This window comes from Rousettus aegyptiacus, unplaced genomic scaffold, assembly GCF_014176215.1.
Source record: "Rousettus aegyptiacus isolate mRouAeg1 unplaced genomic scaffold, mRouAeg1.p scaffold_m13_p_1, whole genome shotgun sequence".
In the NCBI taxonomy this organism is placed as follows: Eukaryota; Metazoa; Chordata; class Mammalia; order Chiroptera; family Pteropodidae; genus Rousettus; species Rousettus aegyptiacus.
This window is the reverse complement of record NW_023416284.1, coordinates 29,176,659-29,202,556: the sequence shown is the minus strand read 5'-3', so window position 1 is coordinate 29,202,556 and position 25,898 is coordinate 29,176,659. Positions and strand designations below refer to the sequence as shown.

The window sequence follows — 25,898 nt, the reverse complement described above, 5'->3', positions numbered from 1 at the left end:
GAGAGCACCCTCATCCAGCATGATAGTATTAAAAATAAGACAAGACAGGACTCCAAAACGGAGTTGCTTATATTAAGCCCCACATCACCAAATGAAGACTTAATTACAGTTTTAGCTCTCCCAGAAATAGAATTAAACCAATAAGGAATTGCCTGATCAGCACTAACTAAATAATCTGCTTGACAGACCTCTGTCATCCCCTAAAAGAAAGTAACCTTGCAATAATCCAATTTTTCACTTCCTTGTTCCTGCTGCCTTCTGCCTTTAAGTCTTTTTTTTTTTTTTTTTTTGTACAGCTCCTGGGAGCTCTTTTCTATTAGCTAGTTAGGATGCTGCTTAATTTACGAATTGTTGAATAAAGCCAATAAGATCTTCAACATTTACTCAGTTGAATTTTGTTTTTTAAGTCAAGAAACAACATCTAAAATTAGTAGCTCAAGTGGCAACAATATATGTCTGTTATTCTGAAAACAAAACAAACAAACAAAAAATACAGGCAGAAGAAACAGCTGAGAGTTGATGGTGGTTGCTTCTGATGACAGAAACGGGTTATGAGGTGGGGTGTAGAGAAAAACAGGGTAATAGTGTACATGATATTTGGCACCATCTGCCTTTTGCTTTAAATACTGCCCCGTGGTGAGGAGAAACGCGCTGCTTCTGAAGATCTTGAGAGAGCCTATAAAAGGACAAGTCAAGGTGTACTGTTTAGAAGGACTCCTTAGAAGAAATTCAGCTCCCATTCTGCACTGCCCCTTCTGTTTTGCCACTCTCGTCCATTGCTTGAGTCACAAATATTTATGTCCTCCTGGGCACAAGAATAATTTTCCTTAGATTGTATACACTTTGATAATGACTCAGTCATGTTTTCCTGCCTTCTTTCTTCTTCTACTCTTTCATTTTTTTCTTCTTGCCTACCTCCTATCTGTCTGTCTATCTGTCTGTCTGTCTATCTATCTATCTATCTATCTATCTATCTATCTATCTATCATTTATCTCTCATTTCATAGGTGCTCTGCTTATTTATCTATCATCTTTGGCTCCCAGGTTACAATCCATCCATGACATATTATCATCAGTAGTCTATTATCTAATTATCTATTTATCATTCATTCTTTCATTCTTTTATTCGCATATCCCTTTAGCATTCACCTTCTTTTTACATGCAACCATTCCACTGTGTTTAATATATTTCTTTTTTGCTTTTTATTCTTGCAAAATGGGTATTGTTGTATGAATATATTGTGTATGTGGATGGATTTTTAAAAGTCATGTTAATAATGTTGCATAGTAGCTCTCATTTTTTCCACCAATTATATTTTCGATGTGATGTGATGTGACATGTAATACATTATTTCCAACTGTGGTGTAATAGTATAATTCACCTACCAGTCTCTGGTGATGGGCATTAGGGTGTCTCCAACCCTCTGCAATCTCCAATACTGCCAGTAATGGCCCATAAAATAAAATTAGGTCCTTACTTCACATCACATAGGAGTAAAAATCTAGATAATTAGAAATTCAACTGTAAAAGACTTAAACTTTTAGAAAATACAGGAGCATATTTTTATAGCATTAAGGTAAGGAAAGATTTCTTAAAATTTAGAAAACTATAAAGAGACAATTGATGGATTAAATCTATTGAAACTTCTGTATGATAATAAACAATGAAAAAACAACTGACAGACTACAGGAAATAACTTGTAACATATATAAATTGTGAAAGGTTTAATTTCCTGACTATAAAAAGTAAGAACTCCTTCAAGTCAATAAACAAAAGACAAAAACAAGTTTAGAATGGACAAAAGACCAGAACAGGCAGGTCGTTCAATAGGAAACTGGAATTGCCAGTAACACAAAAAGATGCTCACATGCATCTATATGTTTTATAAGATTTCTTGTTACCTTAAGTCTCTGAGAGTGAAAACACACCTTCTGGATTGAACAATTGTTACCATTATTTGAAATACACAAGTGATCAAGATAAAATATTTCAACTTAAAAAATAAAAACTTAGGGAGTGAGAGCAGTCGAAACCACTTACGATGGTGAGCACAAATTTTAAAATCATTAGAAGCATGGAAATATAGTAAGCAAAACATAAAGAAAAAAATGTAAAGCCCTCATGAAACATAAGACAAGTATGAACTCTACTTTTCTACAAACAAGGAAAAAACCACTCAGACAGTGTTCTCTTCTTCCCACTCTTCTAAAAGAAGAGAAGAACGATCATCAACAGCTAATGACAGTTCCACAAAGAAACGCCAAAAGCCAACTTCACGCTCAGAAAAGAACACTATACCTCCTCCTCGTGGTTTTGGGTGCTCTACACGTTCAGAGAAACTTCTCTAGTAACAAACTATAGAAATGATCCCTGAAAGTATAGTCTTAACGTGAAACTTACAAGCTCCGCTAGGTCCATAGTAGCTGTACACTTTATAGTCATGGTAAGTAGTTTCCCTAGTTCTGGTTCCACTGAAAAAAGACAGAGGCTTTTCAATATTGCAGCCTTTCCAATGCTACCACTTAACGTTGCATTTTAACATTTTGAGTGGAAATGAAATTAAAAAAATATTTAAAGCTGCCAAGCTTCATTAACATAATGCAGGATGACAGCCAATCACAACTTACATCTTTAAAGCCGAGGAGGCATTCGTCTCCGAAAGCTAAAGGAAATGGTGAGCTTTTCCCTTGCCTAGTGAAAACGGAGGTGATTCGAGTGGTTAGTAAATTTTAGAGGTTACACGCAATGGCTGTCCTAAGAATTTGATTTTCAATCTCTGGTGAATTATAGACAGGTCAGCATGACTGTGGCGGGGAGGGGAACTGAGTTATTAGGAACGAGCGTGGGAAAACTTTGTTTTTGTATCATGTTTATATGCTATCTGTTCACACTTTTTGAGTTCTTAAAATAAAGCTAGTTGGTGTATTTAACATCCAAAAACAAAAAAGTGAAAATATATTGGAAATGCATTTCTTAATAAGATGAACAAACTATTCTTTAATTGGTTCACATGCAGCGAGCTTGTCACCAATTCTATTCCCATTTTCGTTTTCAATAATAGAAGACCTGAGAAAACTTCCCAGGTCTAGTAATGTCACTGTATATGTCCCTTTGTTTAATGTCCCAGCTGGTTTTTTATATCCCAGGCACTGTAGTGTGCTCAAACAAATGGGATATTATGCAGAAAATAAAATAGGTGAACTGGAACACGATTTATAGATACAAAGAAATAAATCTTTAAAACATAATGTTGAATTTAAAAAGCAAGTTACAGAAAGATGGATAAGGTATGATATTTAAATAAGTTTTTAAAACATATGACCAAGGAAAGAGCAGGCAGGAAGATGGAGTAAACACTGTTTGCTTCTTCCCTTGACTACATTAAAATTACAACTAAATTATGGAACAATCAACCCAGACAGCCATTTGAAGACATGTCCTATAACTAAGGAGATGAAGCTTGTTGAGACTGAAAAAAAAAACCAAAACCAAAACAAACAAAAAAACCCCAAAAGAAACAAATAAAATAAAATAAAGAAAAAGAAAAGCAGTCATGTTTGAAGTATGTAATGATGTGTCATGAAAACAGCAACACCACATGACCAAGGGTGGATGGAGAACATACCAACTTCAGAGTAGTGGGTATTACTGGACACAGGGGAGCAAATGGAATTGTGGGTGTATGTTGCAGGCTTTGACTGTATGTATAAGGTTTTGCTTTGTTTTGCAAGAGAACAAAATCTCACTTCTATTTATTTACTTTTCAATGAATTTAAATCCTTGATGGGTACAGCATCATGCAGATTTTGTGTCCAAAGCCTTAGCAGGAAAGTTGCTTCAAGATTTGGGATGAACTCCATCACTGTTTCCATGGGCACAAATTACCTTTCCCAGATCACTCTGGGAGCGTTTGATTTGACACCAGAAATCACTCTGTTGTTCTTTGCTTTGTCTACATACGCATATCTCTTGTCTAGAGAGAATTCTGTTTAATCTTGGGCATAAACACCTTCGATTTTCAGAAGAGCTATGTGTTCTCTCTGGTTCTGGAGACTTTGCTTACAGCCAGCAAGAATGGCCTTGGACTGTACCTTTCCAGATATGTTTGTCATTTTAGACGTCCTGTTCCTGGCAGGCCTCCACAGGCTCCAAGATGGAGGAAAGAGAGCTGTATGAGGTTTTCTTTTACTTTTCAAACAGATCTAAAGCATATTTGAAGAAATATTCATACCAATTAAATCTAAGTATCAGGTATGTTTTTGTCCTCTACACTTTTCAGTGGAGTTAGAAACAGTTCATGATGAATTTTTTAAATCATAATACAAGAGAAGCGAGGAAGTAGAGACAGGAGAAAACTTATAACTCCATTTTATGATAGAAGATATTTCACCTAATTAAAATACATGTTGAAGTCTCCGATATTTGAATCAATTTCAAGATTTGTGAGGCATTGCTTAGAAAATTGTAGAAGTCACTTTTAAAAGTTTAATATAAAAATTCATTCAAAATTGTACCAGTTGATGTAAATACATCCACAGTAAAGATTACTAAGTTTCTTAAGATGAAGCTCAGTGGAAACTGTTTAGAATGAAAAATTCTATTTGCTCTCTGTGGCTGCAGAAAGTTTGTGTTTTTGTTTAAAAAAAAAAAAATCTGACGGAAATCTCTGTATTAAAAACACGGTGAAAACTCATATCCGAAAATATATTTGGACACTGATGTTCATAGCAGCATTATTCACAGCGGCCAGGACGTGGAAGCAACCAAAGTGTCCTACGAGAGATGATTGGATAAAGAAGCTTTGGTACATATATACATTGGAATATTACTCAGCCATAAGAGATGAAATACTGCCATTTGCAACAACATGGATAAACCTTGAGATAATTATGCTAAGCAAAATAAGCCAGACAGAAAAAGTTGAAAACCACTTATCGCTTATATGTGGAATATAAACCTAAAAGCAATAAACAAACAGAGACTCATGGACATGGACAATAGACTAGTGGTTACGAGAGAGTGTGTGGGGGGGTAGGTAGATGGGGTAAAGGGGGTCACATACGTGGTGACAGAAATATAACTATGGGAGGTGAACACACGGTATAAATATATCTATGCCTTACTGTTAAAGTCACTGTGTTGTTAAAGTGTACAGCTGAAACTCACTGAATTTCATTAACCAATGCCACTATAAAAAATTTTTAAAAAATTAAAATAAAATAAAAACGCAGTGAAGTTATTTTATTGTTGTCGTAGTTGATCACCATATTCCATAAGGAGAACGTGGCTGGAAGGTGTTGGAAGTCTAGTGAGTTCCTTCCCTCTCTGTCCCGCCCTCTACTGTCCCGTCCTCCCTCCTTCTCCCTTTCTTTTTCAGTTTGGAGGTAATGGAGCCTACTTGCTCTGCAGGGAAGAACCAGTAGAGAGGACAGAAAGATGGTGCTGTGAGGGGAAATAAGTGAAAGCAGCACAGGCTTTGTGGGCTCTGGGTGGGATACAAGCCCTAAATGAGGGGTGGATCTTTGATAGGAGGAAGGCAAAAACTGGGGCTTTTAGGCTGGGAGGTGGGAAGGTAAGAGAAATAAATGGCTTGTGCTTTCTCTGTGAAATCTGTGTGAGGTTACCTGCTGAGAGTGAGAGTTGGGGAGGTAGTGTGAGATGATTTCGATGAGAGAAGGTATAACATGGATGCCTTGGGAGTGGGAATAGCCAACCAGCAACATGTCAAGTCATAGTGGGGCCTTCATGAGAGGTCTGGCTCAGCTGTCTGATTTTTCCAGCAGCCCAACTGCTATAGGACAGATGCTTAAAACATAGAAGATTGGGGCTTCGCCAGATGCTGAAAAGGTAGAGGAAGATGGCAGACAAGAGAGGTGAGAGAAGGAACTGCACAGGAGTGACAAAATAGGGGACCAGCTCCGTAAATGATCATCATTGTGGTGGAGCTATTACCTACACTCTGTCCTTCCCCTCCTTCTTCCTGTGACCAGAGTCAGAATCTGGGTCTTTTCTCTTAACTTGAAGTAGACCGCCATCCCCCTACTCTCCTCATCCATCTCCCACTCCCCCTCCCACCTATTGTTTAATTCCTCTCTCCTGGATCTTCGCTCTTTGCCTCTGCACTGACTCCTTCCTATCATTGTTTAAACATGTTTAACACTCTCCTAATATTTACGAAAGTGGAAAAAAAGGCTGCCTTTAATGTCGCACCCCTTTTAGCTACAGTCTCTCTTTAATTTTTCAGGGTCAAACTTCTCAAAAGGGATGCCTACACACTCACCAACTCCCTGTAGTCGAGTATCCATCACCCTCACTCTGGAAACAGCTCAGGCCAAGGTCACCAGCAACTGCCCTGGTGTTGAATCTAATGGACTTTGCAGTCTCTATCTTACTTGACCACTCTTTTGACAGAATTCACCACTCCTTTCTTTTCTGCTCTTGATTTCTATGCTGTCCACACTCCTAGTTTTCCTTCAGCCTTCCTAATTTCTCATGCTCCCTCTGCTGCACCCCTCCTTTAGGCCACTGTTCTCTAGGGACCTATCCCAGATGGTTTTCTCTCCTTACTTTACACTCTTTCCTTGGGCAAATCCAGGCTTTCCCCTGGACCAGGCCACCATTTATTGCTGTCTGGCTTTACCGCTTAGTATCCTAAATTGGCTCTGACGGGGAGCAGAAGTTGCCACTCTCAAATATGCCTTTTTTAGATATTATTTTAAGCTGGTTATATTTAAGAAATGAAAGACTCAGGAAAAACCTTTGACTATCCTCCTAATTGCCTAAAAGAATTTAAATAGAGAATCTGCTCCAGGAAGAAAGCTATCATCATAGATAACAATAGTTTAATATGAACTAATGTGTGATAGACAGAGGGTAACCTAGCATAGCCCCTTCGATCAAAGTCCTTTCTGTATCTCATCGTTAAAGATAGCCCAGCAACCACTTATTTATCAAATATTTGCTTTTCTCTCTCTATGTGAATTGCCTTCTTCCCCTTTGAAGTCCCCCCCCCCCCTCCGCCTGCCCCCACCATTCTTCTTAGCTCAGAATGGCAGCTAAGCCTTTACTGCCCTATCTGTTCTTGGGTCTCATATTCTTATGGAACCTCCCTAAGTACATATGTAATAAATTTGATTATTTTTTCCTTTTAATCTGTCTCATGTCAATTTGATTATTATATCAGCTAGAAGAACTTAGATGAGTAGAAGGAAAATTATTTTTCCTCCTCCATATCGCCCAAATTTCTTATTTACCATATGGTCTCCAAACTTTAGCCAGAATGGGTGTCCAGTAGTTCTCAGGTTAGTCTGCCTCAGAATCACCTGAGGATTGTTAAAACTCAGATACTTGTGTTCCACCCCAAGTTTCTGATTCAGTAGGTCTGGAGCAGGGCCCAATCACTTGCATTTCTAACAAGTACCCAGATGTATTAGGTATATTTTCTAGGGTATTATAAAAGGCACCACAAACTGGATGGCTTAACCAGCAGTTCCCAACCTTTTGGCACCAGGGACCAGTGCTCCTATGAGAATCTAATGATGATGATCTGAGGTGGAGCCGAGGCGGTGATGAAGAGGTGTGGGATGCAGCTGCAAATACAGATGAATCTCCTGCTCAACTGCCGCTCACCTCTTGCTGTGTGGTCCAGTTCCAAAGAGACCACTGGTGCCAGTCCAGGGCCTGGGGGTTGCGGACCCTTGGCTTAAACAACAGAAATTGATTGTAGCACAGTTCTGGATGCCTCATCTTAATTACATCTGCAATGACCCTATTTCCAAATGAAGTCACGTTCTGGGGTACTGAGCTGTTAGGACTGCAATGTACCGATTTGGGGGGGGGGGGCTGTCACAATTCAGTTCATAACACGAATAAACACCATGTGATGCTGATGCTGCTTAAAATCACTAATCTGATCATATTTTTCTCCTCTAATGCTTTTCAATGGCTCTCCATTGCCGTCAAGGTAAATCCAAGCTTTTAGCTTGGTATTGAATGCCCATCGAAATCTGGTACCTGCCATTGAGCCCCTTACCTTTTCATGGAGCTCATACTGCTTGTGGTACCTATTTTCTAGAATGCTCAAGCTACCCTACTTCTTTGGAGACTTCAGTGCTTGGCTCATGTGTCATTGAAAATTCTGTTATCAGTGCTCATCACATATACCCACCCATCTCCTAAAATCTAGCTCAAAGTTTCACACATTGCTTATAAAATTTTTGTTGAATGAATGTTTGAAGACAATTATTTTCAAGACTTTTTAAGTCAATTTTATTATTTTTTTAAATTCAAGAGAAATTTTAACAGCGAGTCATTAATAAAAGTCATTATTTCTGATTGAACCAGGCTTCTATATACAGTCTTGGCAATCTGGTTTCTGCGCCCCACTCACACCCGGTGGCGGCCCTAGGCGGAGAAGGAAAACTAATGAGCTATTTTAAGATATTTCCGGAAACCAGGGTGGCGTCCCAGCTTAATTTACATACCCATAATGCACTGCACATAATCTTTCCTACTTTAAAAAGGCTGGATTCTTCTTTTTGTCAACTTTTCCCCCATAAAAATGAGATTATTTTCACAGAATTGTCTGAACTAAAGGTAGAAGTCACTAGCACTTTTGAGGAAATAATTACCCTTGATGAATTAGGAAGTACAGTTACCCGAGTAATGTGTACCAAACTCAAACGACATACTCTGGTTTCTCTTCAGATCGTATAAATCTTTCGCCTTTTACTAAAGATTTCCGTGGAGAGGAACAATTCTGAGTTTTTGTACAATTTTTTGAGGCCTTGCTTTTGCAAGGCTACTAAAAGTGTTTAAAAAAAGATTATACGGCCACTTTTTTGCAGAAACTGTTTCTAATTCCTTTGTCCAATTTTCTGTCTACACTAATCAAGAGTAAAAGTGTTCAATAAAGCACCTCTTACACGTGTTAGTTGATATGTGAATAGCAACTCTTTTCTGGGAATGTCCGAGTGTTTCAGCTGCAATTTTCTCGGGTGATTCTACTACAAAAGTCCTGCTTTATCAAAATGTTTCTGCAGTACCGGCCACCGTGCCCCACGTATGTCTCTTATCCCCTTGGACTCAGGAGCCAGCCCAGCATCACCAACAAAGCCGATATGTCGTCTGGATAAACGGATGAATAATGGGTGGGTGCATGGATGAATAATGGGTGGGTGCATAAGCCGCCTTACTGCTCCAAGAGGCGACTCGACTTCTCACCGTGGGCGGCGTTACATCCCTCCCTTCTAAATTGTCTTTAGAAAAATATTCATGTCTCTGGCGTGCTCTGGATTGTACTGCTTGTTCTCGCGGAATTCCACGTTCTCGTTGGAGGGGCGATGCTGACCCCCGATGGAGGAAGGAGGGATAAGCGCCTTCATTCAGAAGGACCTGGGAGGGAGGGGCCATCTCAAAAAGGCCTGCCCGCCAAAGCCTTAGCAGCTAGCAGCCACGTTGTTGTAAGAAGTACATTCACAGAGATGGCGCATACACTTCATTCCTTAGACTTCGAATTTATGCTTACACGTTAGAGACTACTAAGCATTAACTTGTACTGGCTCCTGTGCTTGGGGCCTGGCACTGAGCAGTTGCCCAATAGATGTTTACTACCTATAGAATATCTAGTTAACCTGCTTTTGTTGAGAACTTGAATAAAACTTTTTAAAGTTTAAGCTTGGCCCTATCTATTCACCTTTTTCTCAGACAAGGACCACCTCTCTGGGGCTCTGGCTCCAAGTGTTGCACTTGTGTGACTGCTTTTTAAAAGCTTTAACGAAATTTAAATGTAATTGGTCGCTTTTTATGTGACATATATTTATGTATTTTTTCCTAAAGAGATCATTTAGCTTTAAAAGTAGAATTGGATCATGTTAAAAATAGAAAATTTTCAGGTTTATCTGTGATTTCAAATTTTTATGTGGATCAAGACAGCAAGGAATTGTTTGTTATAAATTTAAACTTTAAAAATGAACATACTACGTGACAATCAAATGCAATACACAAACTGGATTCTCTATTTAAAAAACACACGCCCAAAAAACACTTTTGGGACAATTATGGAAATTTTAGTATATACTCTATTTTAGATATTGAATTGGTAATTGTCTTAGCTTTCTTTTTGCTCTTGCAACAGCCACAAACTTAGTGACTTAAAACAACATAAATTTATTCTTTTACAGTCCTGGAGGTCATAAGTTTAAAATATAGTGCTGTGGGGCTGCATTCTTTCTAGAGACTTCAGGGGAAAGTCTGTTACTTTGCCTTTTTCACTTCTAGAAGCTGCCTGCATTCCTTAGCTCAGGACTCCTTCCTTGTATTACTCCAACCTTCTTCTGTGATATCATCTCTTAGTACCAACTCAGGATCCTCTTACCTCCCTCTGTTAAGTGGGGAAAATTTTCAAATGGCCAACATCTGCTTGCTTATTTAATGTTTAACAAGGGTGTAGCTCTAGGAGTTATCCTGTGCAAAGATATGCTAATGTTAAGGGTGTAGTTGTCCTGTGCAAAGATATGCTAATGGATAACTTCTGCTTCTGTAAACCTGCTTGCTTGTTTAATACAGTTTTGGGCTTTACAAGCTGCCTCTTCTGGAAGTTCGGGGCCGACTCTCTAGTGGGGAGAGTCAGTCACCGGCCGGCTAATAAAGGCTCATAATTAATCTCAATTGGCTCCGTGGGTCTCAGATTTGAACGCACCACAACACCTCCTGTAAGGACCCTTGTGATTACACTGGGCCCACCAGGATAAACCAAGATAATCTGCCCATCTCAAAACTCTGAATTTAATTACAGTTGCAAAGTCCCTTTCACCAGGTAGGGTAACATATTCACAGATTCCAGCAATTAGGATGTAGATATATTTGGAGGCCATTACTCGGACTACCACAATAATGGTATTGTAATTATGTAGGAAAATGTCCTTATTTGTAGTAGAAACATAACATGAAATATTTAGTGGTGACATGTCACGACAGCTAAAACTTTCAAATAACTTAGTAAACACAGAAAGTTAGAGATATTTGTTTTAGATTAAAATTTTTAAAAATTATTTTAGGAGAGCGAACCCTTGATTGACCTCAGAGATTGCAAGGACCTTGTCAGTTTACGATCCCTTATTTTTAAAAATTTTTTTACACCTATAGCACCTGTCTTCCTAGGTGGTCTCCCATCCAAGTACTAATCAGGCCTGACCCTGCTTAGCTTCTGAGATCAGCTATAGCTGGTTAGCACAGCTATAGTTGGTTAGATTTTTGTCTTATACTTAAGATTTAATTTTTTAAATTTCCATGATTTTTATTAAAGTATGATTACCTTAGGCCAGTGGTTTCCAGATATGGGATTTTCTAATTAAGATTTACAAAAAATTTCTGGGGTACACTGACTATATTTTTTACTATTTTTCTACAAAAGAAAGGCCACTTCAAGACTAAAAACAGAAGGACTTGACTCCAAAGGACAGGCTATTTCTTTAAAATAGGAAATTTATTTAACTTTATGGAAGCATAACTTTTTGTTGACTTTTCTCTCCGCCCTCAGACTTAAATAGCAGAAAGCTGCTGCTCAAAATCCTTTTCGGGAGGGGCTGGGGCCCTTAAGACGGACATCAGGGTGGGTGGCGCCCTCCTGTGGCATCATGAAGAATTACTGCCATCCGACCATTTACTATGATTTGAGGGACAACCCCTTCACAATACCTCCGTTATTCATTCATTTGTGCCAGGCACTGTTTTCAGTGTTTGGGATATATCAGTAAATAAAAAAAAATCTCTATCTATCTATCTATCTATCTATCTATCTATCTATCTATCTATCTATCTATCTATCCATCCATCCATCCATCCATCCATCCATCTTTGCCCTACATTCAGATGCAGAGACAGACAATAAATAAAGAGATATATAAATAAATGCTTTGGGAAAAAATAGCGTAAGGGAGTCTGGGGGCCACAGTGTAAGAATTGGGAGTGGTAGTGTGGATTGCGACTGAAAAAAGAATAGCCCTAATTGAGGTGACTGTGTAGAGTTGAAAGGAGGTGAGGGAGTTAGTCGTACAGTTTGATATCTGCCATAAGAGGTTCTAAGAACAGAACCTCGCACTGTTCTGCAGAAAAGTCAGCACAAAAGTCCTAAGGTAAGAGCTCCTTTATCAGTTCTAAGAAACACACAACAGTGTGTCTGGAGCCAGTGAAGGAGAAAAGAGAAAAGCAGGAGACAAGTCAGAGGTAATGGGAGACGCGAGCACCTAGGGCCTGGTCTCATTTGACCTCCCTCTGCCCTCCACAAGTAGAGAACACATAAATAGCAAGACTTTATTGAATTCTTCCCAGTGGGCAGCTCTCCCTCTCTCCCACTGACGATCCTAAGCCGCAGCCTCCCACCTAAGGCCAAGTGGAGTGGCCCTGAGATGGACTCAAGCTCCTTCTGCTGGGCTTTCTGCCACACAGCATTGACGTTCCTGGTTTGCCTCAGAGGCTCTGTTACTCCTTTTTTTCTATGTCCGCCTGGGGGTGCGTGAAGTGGTCCAGCTGCTCCTGATCATGAAGGCCAAGGTAAAGTCTCCTGCCGCTAAATGAAAGGCCACTGAAGTGTAATGCTGGAGACAGAGAGATGAGCCTGAGTCTGGGTGCTGGCTGTACCTCTCCTCCAGGTCCCTTCACTCCCCGCTCACCTTTGGTAACATTGACTTTGTTGGCTGCCAAGATGTCCGCCTGAATGCTATCTATTTTCATGTACAAGTCCTCAGGGTTGTTCTGAGGACAGGAGCAAGGGAAACCCGGCTGGGGTGCCCCAGGCAGTCTGGACTTGGAGCTGGACTTGAGTAGAGGGAAATTGCAGGCAGGAGGGAGCAGGAAAGGGAAAGGAAAGATGCGGGGGGAAGACCCCAAGCCCAGACAGACTCTCTTGCACCGGGCCACCAGGCCTAATCTTTGTGGGGGGTGTACCACGGGAGGGACGGTGTGGAGGAGGCACCATTTCTTCCCCGCCAGGGCAGGTTGGGAACACTCACTAGGAAGAGCTCGTAGAGTTTCTGCCCCATGGACCTGCGCACATGCTCCTCCACCAGCGGAAACAGCTGCACGAAGTACTGCAGCGGGGCAGGGGGCGGGTGGGCTGCGTGCCTGTGTTGACCACACCTGGTGCCCATCGCCCCACCGCCTGCTGCCTGCTCACCTCCAGCGTGAGGCTGGCCTGCCGCTGGCTATTGCTGTGGTCCGTATTGCCCATGGCGGCCATCAGGCTGTGCACCACGCGCAGGTGCAGCATCTCCTCTGCGAGGCTCGTGTTGGCACGTGCCAGGACCCTGGGCCGTGGGTCGGGGATTTGGGCTGTGGCGACTACTGGGGACTCTCCGGCGCCAGTCCGAGCCCTCCCGGGTCTATTGGCTGCATCTATCCACTACCCGCTGCCCGCTTACCCGATGGCCTTGGCGGCCGCAGCCTGCTGCAGGAACACCGGCAGGTTGGCAGTATGCTGGAGAACCGTGGAGTCTGGCAAAGGGGTGGCCGTGAGGCAGGGGTCCCTCCCCGCACCGGGTGCCCTCCGCCCTAGTCCCAGCAGATCCCTACCGTTGAGGATCTTGGGTTGCAGTTTATTGGTCTTGACGGACGGTATCAGCAGGTGCACGAGGCCCTGGAGCAGCGCCGTGCACACTTCGTAGTTGACCAGGTCCTTGATCAGCTCGATGGCTTGGGAAGGGCAGAGACAATGGAGAAGCCTGCCACTCCAACACTCCCCACCCCCACCAAGGAAGCAAAGAGCCCTTTGAACCAAGTAGCTTCCCTTTACCCCCACCCTCTTCATGGACCTTTCCTGACCTTTTATTGGCCAGCGTTGAGCAAGGGGTGTGGGGGCAGCTAGGCAGGCAACATCTCAGTCCTGCCTTCTTGGAGCTGTGGTTACAAAGGAAGAGGAGGAGCGGCCCCCACGACCCAACCAGCCATAGCTGGAGGAGGAAGGGTTGAATAGTGAGCCCACCCATCAAGGAGGCTTAGCAACTGTCAGAGCTGGAGGTCCCACCTCTGCAGGACCATCCTCAGCTTTGCGGACTCCAGAAAGATTCGTGGAGGGAAGAGCTGGGTCTTCAAAGGGAGACAAGGATGGGGAAAGACAAGGGGTAAGAGGGAGAGAGAAAGTGGGTGGGAGAATGTCTGGCAGAAAATGAGAAAGGGTTAGAAAGAAGGTGGACAGCAGTTTAGAGAAGCTTAGTTTCTGATGAACCATTATTGAGCCCTTCTTTGCCTCGGCTCTGTGCTAAGGGCTTTCCATACAGTATCCCACTGAAGCTCACCATAACTACATGAGGTTGGCTTTGCAATAACACTGTGACTGTTATCCCCATTTTACAGTTGAGGGAATGAGGCTCAGAGAGGTAAAGCACTTTATTTAAGGTACCATAGCTTGGAAGTGGTGGAAGCAAAAGGAAGGAAAGATTTGGTTAGGAAGGAGGAAGGAATCAGAATCTATTGAAGGGATTTTTTTTTGTAGATATTTTCCACTCATTTCTTCCTTCTACCATTCTTTCAGCCTATTGGCAAATCTGCACAGAATGCCTATTGTGCCAGGCACATGGTATGGTGATGAGTGCTATAAAAGAGGTCAGTAGGCTGTAGAAGTGCCTGGGAAGTTGAGGAGGACTGTATATTTTTGTGAAGAGACAGGAACCAAAGAAAGGCAGAGCTAGAAAGGGGCAGGGTGAGATGGTAATGTGCTGGTGTACCACAGTCCGCCCAGGGTAAATGTTATTCTAAACACATGTGCTTGCTGCATGGTGGACAGGACTTAGAAATGTGCTGTCCTCAGCACAGGAGCCAAGTGGGGCCTATTTCTCCACTTAATTCCGGGGAAATAGAACTTAGGAAAAGTTCTTGGTTCCACCACTAGCTTATTTGCATAAGAAGAATTGTTGCATTAACAGTATTATGTTTGCATAACCAAAATTAATCTTTTATTCCCTTGTCAGGAGATTTTATCCAGTAAGATGATGTTTGGGATAATTCTCTACAATGGGAGAAAAGTTTTCATTGCAGGTACAAAGGCTCCACAAGTGCTGGGGGACAGGCCAGTATCTGGGAAGACAGGCATGACAGGAAAACACATACTCTTGTTTCTTTTCAGAATGGAAAAAGTTTTTTACTTTTCACTAAAGATTTCCATGGAGAGAAATCTTGGAGAATTGGTAAATTATTTGAGACCTTGCTTGGGTAAAGCTTAATATTCAGTTTGCCAAAGACAGATATCTGATTTGTTGAAATGCAAGTAACTCCTTAAGTGGGGAATACAGCTAATTTGTTCCTTTAAAAAGTAGTCTGGTAGGCCCTTTTTTGTCCTTCAGTTTTTAAGGTTTTCATGAAAGGTCTAGGGTGTGCACTCTGTAAGTTTAAATGTGAACTCCTGGCTCTCTGTTACCCGGGCAAAACCGGACCACTGGGTCTCTGAAAACCTGAGGTTTTCAGTCTGTAGTTTTCCAAGGCTGCGACATGGACCATCTTTTCCTAATTATGGTTGAGAACTGGGCGACCTTATCTTCCACCCCAGCTACAAGGGGGACCCTAGTAGGTCAGGTTCCATTGCCACCTGGGGTCCTAGTGCCCCAAAGCTAACAGCACACCCAGGTGCACAGTTGGAAGCCACGAGCCTCACTAGAGCAGCGGGGAGTGTGTCAGGTGCACAGCTGGAATAGCAGGAGTCCAGTTCTGAACATGGTCAGTGACATCCTGGGGGAGGTGTTGGGAAGGCACATGGAAATAAAAGTCTGGAGCTCAGGAGAGAGGTCTGAGCTGTAGGAGGGTCACCCAACCACTGTGCCCGTCATCCACAAAACACGACTAATAATACTGCCTATTTCATCAGTTTCTTGTAAGGATTAAATGAGTAAAGAGCTAGAGTGGTACTTAGCATGTAGTAAGTACTTTATAAAGGTTAGCCATTATCATTTCTATCATTACAGGTGGTGACTAAAACCATGGGAGTGGATGAGTTACCATAGAAAGAACAGAGACGAGAAGAGGACCTGGGATTGAATCTTGAGAGAAACAGAAACCAATGTCTGAGAGACTGATGAAAGAAGGGAAATGTACAAAGGGCTGAGAAACTATTTCCAGAGAAAGCAGAGGAAGCCAGGGGTCTGGGAAGGAAGAGATCAGAGTATTCAGGGAGGAAGGTATGATCAGGAGGCTTTGAGTGGTTGAGAGTTCTCGTCCAGTGAGGCCAAGAAGCATCTCTGCAGGGCCCATGTTCATTCATTTGACACATATCGACTGAGTACATGTCAGGTACAGTACTAGTGCTGACTGAACAGAACGGCAAGCAGAACAGATGCAAGGAGTGGGCCACTGACACTCGGTGGAAACTTTACTGCAAAAGGAAAGATTCTTCCAATCCAAAGAGGAACCATAGACCCCTCACTTCCTGGCAACACTGGAGGAAAGCTTGGCGAGGTGATCACCTGTCCGATAGATGAAGAAACCCAAAACAAATGATTTGCCCAGGGAATCAGAGTGAAGAGGAGGCTGGGCTGCAGCAGGCATCTTGGTATTCCCTTGGCAGAAGGAGCCTTAGAAATGGGATTGCACTTGGGAATTGTGGTTGTGCCATGCAACTATTTCCAAGGCACTCAGCACTGATGAGGTTTGTTTTACAATTCTTTGCTCCTAGAGCCTTGGAAAACCAGAGTCCCAGATCTTTCTCTTCACTTCCAGACATGACTGCCACCTGGTGGCCACGGGTGAGAAGTGTGCTTCAGTGCTTGCATACGTTCGCTTCCTTTTCCAACAAGGTAAGAATACAGTTTGGCAAGTTGCGCTGTTGTAAGGAAGAAACCTGTGTCAGGTATCTTCCAGACCAGTTGCATTCTGTTTTTGATTCTGGTACATTTTGCCACCTCTTTCAATACATTCTGCCCAAAGCCCAATGTTGAAATATTACTAATATATTTTATGTGCTATTTCATTTTTAAAAAGCCAGGCAATAAAGTTAATTAATGTTATGTGCTTTGGTGGTATGTGAATTGCTGAATCAAGAATTGTTGTTGCGTGTCTTCCATTGGTATCTGCTCTTCTTGGCAAGTCTCACCAAGTCCAACCAGCCTGCTCACTGGCACTTTGACTTGCTCCTGACATCTGAGTCAAGCACTGCTATGCCAAGGGGGAAAAGGGGAGTGAGTACCAGGCTAGGGAAGAAGACACAGAGGTTTTGAAGTCCACGCAAACGGGGAAATTAGAAACAAGTTTTCCTGAGGGCTTTCTATTAAAAACAAAAATCTCTGGAATACTGTATAATGAAAATTATAAATGCTAAGTTGTCACAGTTGAAGTGCTCACATAATTTTGGGGGAAATAACATATCTTTTAAGTGTATGCAGCAGATTTTTATGTGGAACTACCTGTTAGTGTCAGAGCCTTGTGACTGTTGTTCAATGAAGTTACACCGGACAGGTAGCCTCTTGCCCAGCGGAAAAAGCTGAAACGACTGCTGTGTGAGCTCAGAGGAGGAGAGCAAATGCACAAGGTTCTGTGGGGCAAAAGCCGTAGTCCTAAAAATGAGACCTTGTGGTGTTCGCTTGACCCAGTGGAGGGCACGGAGCCGAGAAAACATAATTAAAAAAATACGTTTTATTGTAATAATAATGGTGTTGCCTATCCTCAGGTTTTGTCTGCTTCTCAAAACTGGTGAAAGAAAAATGTCCTGTTCTCATAATAGTGGAGAGACAGGATAGTGGGGTGGTGAGGAGGTGGGTGCAGGAGCCAGACTGCCTGGGTAGGACCTGCAACTTTCCCACTTATCATCTTTGAGGCTTTGGACAGGCTATTTAATTGTTTTGTACCTCAGTTTCCTCATCTGTAAACTAGGGGTGATAATAGTACCTACTTCTCAGAGTTGTTCTAAGGATTACATGAGATGATTAAAGAGCTTAGAACAGTGCCTGTTACACAGTCATTATCGGTCACTTGCAACGATTACCAGTTATTATTACTATTATTATTACTACTGTAACAAGCTCTAGGAGTGCAGGGAGTTTGCTTCATTTGTCACTACATGCTCAGTGCCCAGCCCAGGGCCCACTCTTGTTGAATAAGTAAATGAATGAATGAAAAACTTAAATAATTTAAAAGTAAGTCAACAAAGGACATTATTAAAAAAGTGAAAAGACAACCTATAGAATGGAGGAAACCATTCTAGTATCTAGAATATATATAAAGAACTCCAAGAGCAAAAAGACAAAGAACCCAATTTTTTGAGTGGATACAGGACTTGAATAGACATTTCTCCGAGAAAGAAATATAAATGGCCAACAAGCACATGAAAAGATGCTTAACATCTTTAGCCATTAGGGAAATGCAAATCAAAACCACAATGTGGTACTACCACACCACATCCATGATGGTGGTTATATATGTTTTAAAAAGGACAATTACAAGTGTTGACAAGGATATGGGACATTGGAACCCTCATACATTGCAGGTGGGAATGGTTCAGTTGCTACTGAAAAGTTTGATGATTCCTCAAAAGGTTAAATAGAATTACCATATGACCTGACAATTCCACTCTTAGGTATATATACCTAAAAGAACTGAAGACAGGCACTCAGACAAATACACATGTACATGCATATTCATAGCAGCACTATTCACAATAGTGAAAAGGCAGAAGAAATAGACCAAATGTCCATCAGCAGATGAATGGATAGACAAATTGTGATATAAACATACAATGCAATATTACTCAGCCATAAAAAAGGATGACGTATTGATACATGCTACCACAAAGATGAACCTCAAAAGTATTATGCTGAGAGACAGAAGCCAGATGTAAAAGGTCACATATGGTATGATTCCATTCATATGAAATACCCAGAATAGTTAAATCTATAGAGACAGAATGAAGGTTGGTAGTTTCCAGTGGCTAAAAAGGGAAGATAGAGAGCAAATGCTTAATGGTACAGAGCTTCCTTCTGGGGTAATGAAGATGTGTTAGAGCTAGAGGTAGTGGTAACAAAACTTTGCGAATGTACACCAAGTTCCACTGAACTATGCATTTAAAAATGGTTAATTTTATATTATGTGAATTTTACCTCAATTTAAAAAATGCTCTTATGAAGAAGAAAGCAAACCAAATATAGAATTAATTTTTAAGTAAATCCTGCTTGGTATGAAGAATCTATGTAATGCTACAAAACCAAGAACCTCAGAAAAATTAACAGTGATGTTCTTGCCTACCACCAGAGTCTCTCCAGGTCTTCGGGGGGCAAAGAAGAGATGTCGCTCATTCAAAGACTTGTCCATGTCTGTCTTGTTTGGTTCCTTAGGACCACTGTCTCCCTGCACTGATCTCTCTAGAGAAATCCACGACGTTAGTGCAGGGCAGCTTGCTCAGCCTGGCTGCTGTGCTTGCATCTGATAAGCCACACTTTGAACATTACTATATGAAACGATGATTTTATTAGTAAGTTAAGTTACTCCTAGGTTCTAGGTCAATTAGACAAAAATTTTATTCTCCAAATGATCATTTTTCCAAGTTCACAAATGTTTCTGTTTTACCATAAACCAGTTTCTTATAACTATTTGTTAATTTTTCAGCAATTTTCATTAGATGGTGTTGGTTTTGAAATATGTCCACAAAGTTTTTAGTATGTTTTCTTTCAAGAGCTGGAGCCCAATTCTCCTCCCCTTGAGTGTGGGGCTAAACTCAGTGACTGGCTTCTAATGAATAGCTTGCAGCTTCTGAGATTAGATTATAAGATATTGGAGCTTCTGCCTTCTCTTGGATCACTTGCTCTGGGAAAAGCTGGCCGTCAAGTTGTGAGGACACTCACACAGCCCTACAGAGAGATCTACATGGTGAAGCACAGGCTTTCTGTCAACGACCAGCACTAACTTGCCAGCTGTGTGAGGGAGCTACACTGTAAGCAGGTGCTTGTTGTGAGAAACACCTGCAGTCCTGGTGGGATGCCTGGTGCTTGGAACAACAAGGTCATCAGAAGCACATGCGGACTTGCACGCAAGGACACATTGCAGGGAGGGTGCACACGCCTGACCTATTCTGGGAATTCTTGTTCTAGGGACAAGGATGGGAAAAAGATACCTGAGGAGAAATAGCTGATAACACAGTCGTGGCCTTGAGGCTGAGTCTGGGAATTGGCTGTAGTTTGTAATTGCTAACCTGATAGTAACTAATGATGTTTGGTAAAGCCAGCTGCTAGCATTGCCATTCCTTTCCATTCCTCCTCAACCTGATCCATGATAGTAAAAGCATTTCCAGACTCCGACTCTTCTTCCTAACCGTCTCCGCAACAGTGCTCAGATGAATGTAACCCCAGCTGACCACGTGACTGCAACCTCAGGAGATACCCTGAGCCAGAAGCAGTTAAGCTGCTCCCAGATTCCTGACCAACAAAAACTGTGTGAGATAATAAATGTGGGTGTTTTTTTTTTTCCCATTAAGTTTTGGGGTAATTTGTTATATAGTTACAGGTAACAAACATAGATGGACTGATTTAACAGCTTTTGTAGATTTCTGCAAAGTCTGAATATAATGGCTTTCATTTTGTTTCCATAACAGCCTTTTAAGGAACCTTCATTTGTCTCTGCCCAAGCTCTCTGTAACTGCAGGGACAAAGAGTGAGGGTGGGGAGGGGAACCTGGTGACAGAATCTGCTGAAGTCACCATACCACATGGCCTAGACAGCTCATCCTTGAGAACAGGGGATAGGGAGGGTGGGGCACAGAAAGGGAGACCAAGGGCCAGAGGTGACAAAGGTCAAAAAGAGGGAAATGAGGGACAGAGAGTCTGCGGTCCCTGAGAACTTTGAAGTTCAGGCTTCTCCCAGGCCTACCATTACAACCAACGGGAACTGCTATTAACTTATAGATATTTACAGGTAACATGGTTTCAGTAAGTTGGTAATCTGGTGAATTGGGCACTCAGTAAATGAGTCATTTGGCCAATTGATTTTTGGCAAGTATACACTTGGCAAATTAATTTTCAATAATTGGTCTGCTTCTGATTAAGTCAAACAGTAATTTTTATGTTCCTAAGGTAATAATTTATTTGTAAAAGACACTAATATATTTATATACACATATATATTTCAAATTTCCAACAGAATTCATTAATTTGTCCTCCCAAAAAACTTCTTGTGACTTTGAAATTTCTCTTCTCTAGGGAGGGAGATCAGTGAGCGAATATTTCTGTGGCTTTAGACAACTTGTCATAATTAAGTCCCTGCGTGCCTCTAATTCCTGGAATAGCAAGCCTCCCTGGGACGAAATTGCCATTTTTCACTTCGCAACAATTATAAATGGAGATAAATTCCAGGCAGGCCCACTTTGGAGAAGTCCTCCTTTAATTTTAATTTTGGCTCTCTTAGGTTATGTGGGATCATTATTACAAGAAATTCTAAAATCTTAATTTTATGAAAACAAATACCCTCTCAGAAATTAGCAGATACAGGTGTCAGTACCTTTTCCCTGGTTATTTCTACTTCAAAGTGTAAAATAGACAAAATGGATAATCAGAATCTCTTGCAGTGGGGACTAGAAAGCTACTTGGTGCACTGTTTTCCTCTTCCACTTTTTTAAAGAACCTAGAAGGGTAGGATTTTCCTAGGACATTTAACACAGTGCTCGACCTACCCCTCCTCCAGGGGCATCAGCGCAGGTGTGAGGGAAGTGTAATTTTATGAAACCCAGCTCTGGCAGACAATCATATTTCAGGAATCCGTATTAAAATATTGAGAAATGGAAGGAAAAAGAAGAAAGGGAAGCTTATCCCACTTGGATAGACATAGAGCTATCACCATGTACATCCCCCCAGCTTCCACTCCTCTCACTATTTTAAAACTTGGCCACAAAATTTTTTGACCCTCCTCCCGCTGAGATGTGGAGTCTAAGGGCTTCTCATGAATCTGGGCAGGAAGTCATGATGTGTGATTTACCAGCCCCGTCGTGTTACCCAAGACTGAGACTCGGGTGAGGCAAGTGAGGCATTTGCCTCTGATGCAAAATTTAAGGGAAAGGCTAAGAAACTCATTAATCTTTTTTAAAAAATCAACGCAATATTTTGAAAAATCAAAAATTAATGCAAAGAAAACCACGACGAACAACATATCAAAATGTTAAGTAATAACAGGATCAGTAAGAGTACCGTGGGCAGCCGTATTGGAGTCTAACGCAAAAGGATAAATCAGAAATTGTGATCCTCACTAGCTTTACTCTAGTTCCAGCTGTGGCCCCCAGCTGTCTTCTAGGTGAGGCCCCAGACATCACAGAGCAGGGATAATCCATCTCTGCTATGTCCTGTTCAAATTCCTGACATACATGATATGTGTGAATCAAATAGTGACAGTTTTATGACACTGAATTTGGGGTGGTTTCTTATAAGCAAAAGGTAATCAGAACACCTACCCTCTGCCCTAGAGGCCTTACCATCTCCTACCTTCCTCCAGGAAGTTTCTCTTTTTCTTTCTTCTCTAAACCCTCTTCCTTGACCCTAAGCACTCTCAGGCAATAAAGGGTCACTCAAGACACACAGCCTCCATTTAGCTATCTGGGCTGAAAAAACTAGTTATTTCAAATTCTATTCCTAATATGATGACTGTCAGTACAAATTCAGCTATACACAATTCAGACATCCCAATTCGTTCATTCAACAAATATCTAGAAGCCTGTTTTTGGGGTGGCTCCATAGTGTAGTGGTTAGCACGTCTGCTTTACATGCGGGAAGTCCTGGGTTCGCACCCCAGGTGGAGCCGCGGACCATACCCCGGGTTCCCCAGGCCCCAAGTACATGCCAGGAGTGTGTGGGAGGAGACGCCCCGTTCTTAGGAAACATCCATAGGTCAGGGGTGGAAGTGGGGGGTGAAGAATTAAAGAGGGGGAAAAGATAAATAAAAGCCTACTTTTGCCAGCAGTGTTTAGATGCTAGTGATAGCCTCTTTAATTCTCCATCCTCCACTTCCACCCCTGACCTATGAATGTTGAGAGACCTAGGTGGGCGGTGGGAGGGAATGGGGAAGCTTTAGAGAGAGTCTTTGGGAAAGTCTCTCTCAGAGGTGACATCTGAGCTGACACTTGACATTTAAGAAGTTGCCCCTCAGTCCAAAGTCTGGGGAAAGAGCATGTTTTGTTGGCCACACAGTTTGGATTTCAGTCTAGGTGTAATGGAAAGCCAAGGAGTGACATCGTCTAGCTTATATTTTTAAAATGATCATTCTGGCTGATTGTTGGTGGGAAAATGGACTATAGGGGGCCAGAAGAAGCAGAAAGATAAGTTAGGAGGCAGGGTAGTGGATTAGCCTAGGCTGATCACAGTGGGGACAGAGAAGGTAAGTGGAGATAGAACCTGGAGGACTTGGCAAGGAAGGGATGGGTAGGAGGGGAAAGACAGAAGGTCTTCTGGTATTAGTCCTATACCTTCTACTGGAGCAATTGGGTTGGTGGTGGTACCTTTTATTGAAAATAGCAGGCAGAATAGGTTTTGGGAAGAAAATCAAGAGTTATATTTTGGCTATAAGTTTCAAATATCTATTAGGTATCCACTTGGAGATTTCAGAGGTGCGATTGGGACTGCAGATACAGATTTGGTGTCTGAATATATAATACATATGATATTTAAAGGCACGGGACTAGAAAAATCACACAGGAGAATGTGTCGATAGAGATATGAGAAGTATGTTGACCCAACAATCTGGTAGAGAAATAGGAGAAACTAGCAGAGGATATTACGGCAAAACCAGTGGGCAGGAGGAAAACGGGAAGTGGTGTCACAGGAGCCAAGCGAAGAAAGCAAGTTACTTTTGACCACTTGGGTCAAAAGTAGCTGAGAGATCAAGTAGGAATAAAATGAAAAGAAATGAGACTCCCTACAAGAGACTCCCTTCAGATTGAAAGACATATACAGGCTGAAAGTAATGGGATAGAAAAATATATTTCATGAAAATGGGAACAAAACAAACAAACAAAAAGCTGGGGTAGTAATAGTTAAACCAGGCAAAACAGACTTTAAAAAGAAGGCTATAATAAGAGACAAAGAAGGACCTAGTAATTCTATTTCTGTGTATTCAGCTGAAGAAACTCAAAGCTCTAATTTGAAAAGATATATGCATCTATATGTTCATTGCAGCATTTACAATAGACTAGATATGGAAGCAGCTTAAGAGTCCATCAATGGATAAAGAAGAAGTGGTACACACACACACAGTGGAATATTACTCAGCCATAAAAAAGAATGAGATCTTGCCATCTGCATCAACATGGATTGGCCTAAAAGGTATTACACTAAATGAAATAAGTCAGAGAAAGACAAATACCATTTGATTGCATTTACATGTGGAATCTAAAAACAAAATAAACAAATAAAACAGAAACAAACTCATAGATACAGAGAACATTTTGATGGTTGCCAGATGGTAGGAGGGCTGGAGGGATGGATAAAAAAGGGAAATGGATTAAGAAGTGTAAATTGGTGGTTACAAAATAGTCATAGGGTTGTAAAGTATAGTGTAAGCAATATAACCAATAATATCATTATGGTAACTATGTATAGTGTCAGATGGGTATTAGATTTACCGGGATGATCACTTCATAAGTTATGTAAATGCTGAATCACACAATCTAGTGTCCTTGGGGTTATCTGATAAAGCTTCCTAACATGATTCCTCTGCCAGGTCACTCCTTTGCTCCAGTGCCAGCAACAACAACCCTCTGCCGCTGGCATGGGCTTTACTCAGGTGCCTCTGCCACTCTACCCCGCCCCTGGCAACTCCTCCCCAGCCAGAAGACTCTGCTCTAGCTGGTAATAGATTTCTAAATAGCATTATTTCTCAACATATAAGGTCCACATACCCAGGCATATCTGCTGGGGTCAAATAAATACAAAATTGGCAACATTGCTGAAAGAAAAATTGACTGATATTAAAAAACATAATAATCGATATTGACCTCTGTTGATCTTCCCTAGAATCTCACTTGCATATTTGAACTCCAGTACCTGCCTGCTCCTTCTGGCCCTTCCAGACTTCTTGTACCTGGGGCTCAACCTGTCATCCTGGACATAGGAGTCCCAATATGCATCGATGCCCAGACCTTTCCTCTCTGTCTTGGCCTCCTTGGCCCTCCCTGTTCCCCCTTCCATACGCCATCTCATTGTCCACACCCAGGCAGTTCCTAGTTTTGTCCATTCTCCCTCTTTCTGGGGCCTATGTATCCAGCTAGATCAACACATTCTTATTTTGTTGTCTGAACAACCTGAAAGGCCTCCCAACTGGCCTCCTGCCTCAGGTGTCCCTGTGGCTCTGGCCCACCTAGTGTGCCACCTTACAGAGGCAATCTTCCTGAGGCAGTGCTTTCCTTGCCATTTAGCTGTTCAGAGTCCATTTTTCAATGGCTCCATGCCACCTACTGAAGGGAGTACCCACTACAACACCTGGTATTCAACGTGCTCCACAATGTGGCCCTAGCCTACCTTTCTAGGTCTTCCTAGGCTGAGACCTACCTGTGTGAAACCTCCACCAAATGATCTACCTGTCACGTCTCGCATCTTGTACTTTCCCTGTGTCTAGGCCTTTGTTTATACCATCTCCCTTTCCAGAATTCCCTCTGCTGCTCCTCTCTATCATCCTAAATCCTCCCCATGCTCCAAAGCTCAGCTCAAACACCACCTTCTTGGTGAAACCTTCCTCCAGCCCTCCTGTTGAAAACAAAATCTCCCTTCTCTGAACCACTATAGGAACAGGGAAGGAAATAACATCTTATAAACACCTGCCATATCCTACATGTTAAAAGCATACACTTTGGAATCAGACAGATCTGGTTTGAATTTAGTTAGCTGTGTAACCTTGAGAAACACACTAATCTCTCTGCGCTTCAACGCTTTAGTTTGAAAAACAAAAAAAAACCC

At 41.8% G+C, this 25,898-nt stretch overlaps 1 protein-coding gene, 3 non-coding genes and 1 pseudogene across 15 annotated transcripts in view; 2 read left to right on the top strand and 3 right to left on the bottom strand.

Annotated features, from left to right (window-relative positions):
* Nucleotides 1-2,172: 2,172 nt before the first annotated feature.
* Nucleotides 2,173-2,387, bottom strand: LOC118606271. The gene has a single exon (XR_004952321.1). It is a non-coding gene; the product is annotated as a small nucleolar RNA U3 (small nucleolar RNA).
* A 1,386-nt stretch (nt 2,388-3,773) lies between these two features.
* On the bottom strand, nt 3,774-4,113 carry LOC107499372 (annotated as a pseudogene).
* Nucleotides 4,114-8,687: 4,574 nt separating this feature from the next.
* On the top strand, nt 8,688-8,803 carry LOC118606360. Its single transcript, XR_004952327.1, has one exon. It is a non-coding gene; the product is annotated as a U5 spliceosomal RNA (small nuclear RNA).
* Nucleotides 8,804-11,843: 3,040 nt separating this feature from the next.
* The window catches only part of ARMH1 (armadillo like helical domain containing 1), a 36,548-nt gene continuing 22,493 nt past the window's right edge, over nt 11,844-25,898 (bottom strand). For 6 of the 12 annotated variants that reach the window (XM_036232990.1, XM_036232986.1, XM_036232996.1 and 3 more), the window contains exons 8-11: nt 13,420-13,690; nt 13,176-13,305; nt 13,012-13,089; nt 11,844-12,754 (exon numbers count right to left, since the gene is read on the bottom strand). In XM_036232990.1, the coding sequence (XP_036088883.1) occupies nt 12,482-12,754; nt 13,012-13,089; nt 13,176-13,305; nt 13,420-13,690 (752 nt within the window). In that variant the 3' untranslated portion in view covers nt 11,844-12,481. Of the gene's footprint in view, nt 12,818-13,011; nt 13,090-13,175; nt 13,306-13,419; nt 13,691-25,898 lie in introns of all 12 variants that reach the window. The other 6 variants (XM_036233009.1, XM_036233013.1, XM_036233001.1 and 3 more) reach the window with 6 other exon arrangements.
* Nucleotides 15,102-15,212, top strand: LOC118606386. Its single transcript, XR_004952334.1, has one exon. It is a non-coding gene; the product is annotated as a U5 spliceosomal RNA (small nuclear RNA).